This window comes from Teleopsis dalmanni, chromosome X (assembly GCF_002237135.1).
Source record: "Teleopsis dalmanni isolate 2A chromosome X, ASM223713v2, whole genome shotgun sequence".
Taxonomy (NCBI): domain Eukaryota; kingdom Metazoa; phylum Arthropoda; class Insecta; order Diptera; family Diopsidae; genus Teleopsis; species Teleopsis dalmanni.
In genome coordinates this window covers 71268062-71272278 of record NC_051848.1, presented here as the reverse complement: position 1 = coordinate 71272278, position 4217 = coordinate 71268062, and the positions used below count along the sequence as shown (strand labels likewise).

Genomic DNA, 4217 nt, shown 5'->3' with positions numbered 1-4217 from the left:
CTTAACTGTTAGGTATTTTGGCCTAGAAAAACAGTAGCCCCTTTGAGTCGTGATATCAATGATGTGGTATGACTGATGTGCTTTACTTTGGGGCATGTATATATGAGTAAGCATGATAAGGAGTAGGGGATATGGATCATTTTATGTAGGATATCTACGATGTGTAAAAAATGTACATACTAAATGCTATTTTTATCAAAACAACACTAGATTAATGTAATAACTTTACTCTAGCGGAGCTTAACTACACCCATGGAGTTAACATACCCCAAACACACATGACTAGTTATGAATATAGTAGACCACTGGCAATGACAATGTATTATAGCATGTAAGAGTGGCCCCGATAAAGAATCGTCACCACTGACAATAAGTGCCAGCTTTTAAGTCTTATTATTTTATGTATATATTACTTGTATTATTGACATATTACATACGTACCTCTGGGTAGTTTCCAAACGAAAAGCGTAAGTTCAAACTTATAGAGGAATGGACTTATGACTTTTTTTAATAGAAATCCATCAAAGAAAATGTTTTTGTTAAATTTTTCAAACACATAATCACAAACAATCCCACCTTTTGCTTAAAATTTGAATTAATTTGTCTAAGTTTCACAGACTCCTCCTTGATTGATAGGGCAAATATTCGAGGCAATAGGTGAAGTGTTTCCTTGGTTAACGCTAATAATCTATATTATTAACAATAAAATTATTTTTTTTAAAAAATTAGAAAAACTGTTTCAATAATAAATTGAATATCAATTTTTTTAAATCATAAAAGCCCTCAACTTTCCACCTTCATTATATTCCCAATAATAAATTTCTACATAATTAGTTATATTTTGCTTGAATGGAATATTGATAAAGAATCCATAAATTTCATTAAGAACTTTTAATTTCAATTAATCAAAACATTAAATTTATTCCTTAAAATATTTAAGAATTTTTCCCCAACCTTTCGTAATTAATAATTTAATTAGTTTTTCATTTCTTAAGAAGGCGTTCAATGTCCATATGACTCTGAACGTTAATCAGATCACATTTTGTGAACTGTGCTAACTCAACATTGTAGGAGTTGAACATATTTCCCAATGTTTCTTGCATTGTTAGCAGAGCTAGATCGAGACCCTTGTCTAATGTTAAATTTTTTTTGTAGTTTTTCTTTAAGAATTTGTTAGCACACTCTGCTCTTGGTCCAATTGCAAAATATGTGTCGCATTTTGAAGCACCGTTTTTAGTAACACACCAGAAATCAGATTTAATTCCTACAGTTAAACCAGCTAACAGCAGAGAAACATTGCTTTTTTCTACTAAACCGTGAAAGTACAAATTCCTAGCGAAACAACGATTGGGTTCAGTGCAATCGTACTGGGAACAGGCATACTCAACCACCTTAGGAATCTCAACGTATGGTCCACTCGCAGCGCACATAAGGAATTTATCTATTTTCCAAACTTTGTTGCTTTTAGCTGAGAAGTCCGGAATACTCACACCTTTTTCGACTGCAAAAACTATGCCTACAAAAGAGAATATTTATGCATTATAGATATTTTTATTGCAGAAGCAACTAATTCACCTTCTTTAGTCAGAACTCCCACGGCATTTGTACCAATATTATATGAGACGCGCTCATAAGGAGTCTTGCAATAATTGCACCGCATTTGTATTTAGGAATATAATTTATATTACATAAAATAAAATGTGATACGGTAATCAATTATCTTCTTATAGTGTAACAAAATGCTATCAAAATATATTAATAAACTATAAAATATTACTGAAATTTGTATCAAAGGCAAAACGATCAAAATATTCGCCATGGCCAGCTATAATTTTTAAAATTCAATTTTTGTCAGAATATTGGTCACTCTTTCACAAATCGGACATCTTTTTCACCTCGTGAGCTCCGATTTGGCTGAAATCTTTTTTTTTTGCACTCCTTTTATAAAATAAAAAAACCTATATCTCGTGAAAAAATTTTGTAATTTTTTTCTTAGGAGATATGAACCTATGGGGTATTGAGAATTAGTATTGTAGACACATTTTCAAATGGCTCTATAACTGGTAAGAAAGTGAAATTTACTGAGTTTTAAAGATAATTGATTAAACTTTTAAGAAATTGTTTTCACAATTAAGATTGTTTGTATTTAAGTACCAATATTAACCATACAATTTCAAAAAAAAATTTTTCTCAAAACGTGTACTCAAAATTTTCAATTTTTATATTTTAGTAACATTTTGTTTCAAATTTCACTGCGAAATAAAAATTTTAAAGAAACAATTATTTTTGGAAATTTATAATATTTTTTTTTCTACCGCAAAACGCATCCAGCACATGCGTACTATATTTCCTTTGAATGAATTTTCAAAGAACATACTACAAATATTCTTATATAATTATTGATTTCGATTAGTAATAAAATTAAACATTAATTTCTAAAATTTCAGGACGATATTGTCATTAGAAGTACTTTTAAAAATTTACTTATCCTTCATATCACACCAAACACATACACACGATTTTTCATTAACAAAAAAAAAAAAAAGGAATATGTCACACAAATTTTTTTTTACTTTTGAGTCAAATTAATATATAAATTCTACTTAAAAAATAAATATTTGCGGTGTGATATTCCTTTCAGAAGTAATTAAAAGAAATTCAGTTATGAAGTGTCCTTCACGTTACTCATACGCACCGTGATACCATTAAATCAATTTGCGAAGAAAAACTATACAAAAATTTTTACTTTTTATTTCTAAAATTATTGTATATTAAATTATACATAAAATATAACCATTTTAAATAAGTTCCGCCTCATTTCTGTTTTTAAATTATGAATTTCAACATAATCAAACCGTTTAATAAACTTTTTTCTTATATAGATGAATTAAAAAGTTAATTAGCCGAACTACCTAGATAACTGCAACAGATAATTACACCTACCATTTTCGGTGAAGTGTTATTTTGCTACAGTTGGAAAAATACTCTGCACAGGTAAGACTGAAATATAAACATTTTTAATTGTTTAAACAATTCCATAAAAGCTCAATCAATTATCTTTGTAACGTTGTAAATATCAAGTTTCTACCTTTTATAGAACTTGAGATATAGCCATTTGAAAATGTGTCTGCAATGCCAATTCTCGAAACCGCATGTGTCCATATCTCCTAGGAAAAAAAGCACAAAATTTTTTGCCGAGATACGGGTCTTCTAATTTTATAAAAGGAGCTCATTTCAGCCAAATCGGAAATCATGAGGTCAAAAAGGTGTACAAGTTGTAAAAGAATGACCCATATACGAAGATATAAGTAAAAACGCACTATTACGAAATATATAGGGTTTCTTGACTAGGGATTTCTTTATTGAATAGAACTTTTTGGGACATTCTATATCTCAATTAGCAGTTAAAGTGAATCACTTCTTAGACAAAGTAACCCCTTCTGATATTTATGCCATGCTATTGTACATATATATATATATAAATATTTAGCGTATGTAATTTCCATGTTAACTGAAATACAAGCGTCCTTTATCTCTTAATACTTAACATACTTGTGTATTGCTAAGGATTCGCAAATTAAAATAAAGCAAAATTATTAATTCGGACAAGCATTGATCTTTTTTTTCAAACAGTCTTAAGTAGATGGTTTAAAGCAGCTCTATCCAGACCAGATAAGATCGCCGGCCTATTCAAATCACTAAATAGGTTGGAGGGTCGCAGAAATAATTTTACCGGAGAAAAATAAAAATACGGCGATAATATTAAATTTAGTTTTATTAATTCTTTAATTATTTATTTTTAACAATTTTATCATTATCAACATTATTAATATTACTTATTGCCATACGAGATATATCTTCTTTTTAATGTAATGACTTAGTGCACTGTATACGAGTTTTTTGAATCAGTTGTTCGAAGAAATATATACTAGGTAAAGTCTTTGTCACTTAAGTAAATTAACGTGAAATGTAATTGCTTGCTTAAAAAATATTAATTCATTTATTTAGAATACCATAAAAATAATATAATGTAATGTTACCAAAATATATCAGATCACAATTTGCCTGATTGTGGGTAGGTTAGAAACATATCGGGGACCGCACAAATATTAACCGTGGATCGCATGAGGCTCATTGTTTAAAATAATACTTTAGCAATCTCATGACATCTTACATGCCGGTGCTTGTGAACCTTCTTCATAATTGTAAGTACTTTT

General features: G+C 29.1%; 1 protein-coding gene across 1 annotated transcript; it reads right to left on the bottom strand.

The window, feature by feature from the left end:
• Positions 1-934: 934 nt before the first annotated feature.
• LOC119690197 (proteasome subunit alpha type-5-like) lies at positions 935-1746 on the bottom strand. Its single transcript, XM_038105205.1, has 2 exons — positions 1576-1746; positions 935-1516 (listed from the first exon to the last, which is right to left on the bottom strand). Exons 1-2 carry the CDS (start codon positions 1658-1660, stop codon positions 984-986), a joined length of 618 nt encoding a protein of 205 aa, XP_037961133.1. The 5' UTR covers positions 1661-1746; the 3' UTR covers positions 935-983.
• Between the last annotated feature and the right edge of the window lie 2471 nt (positions 1747-4217).

What these genes read in the sequence shown, in the direction of transcription:
- LOC119690197 (XM_038105205.1), bottom strand. Translation starts at nt 1,660, where the DNA reads ATGCGGTGCAATTATTGCAAGACTCCTTATGAGCGCGTCTCATATAAT. An exon ending in GGGAGTTCTGACTAAAGAAG is followed by an intron (nt 1,517 to 1,575) that starts GTGAATTAGTTG and finishes TCTCTTTTGTAG; the next exon opens with GCATAGTTTTTGCAGTCGAA.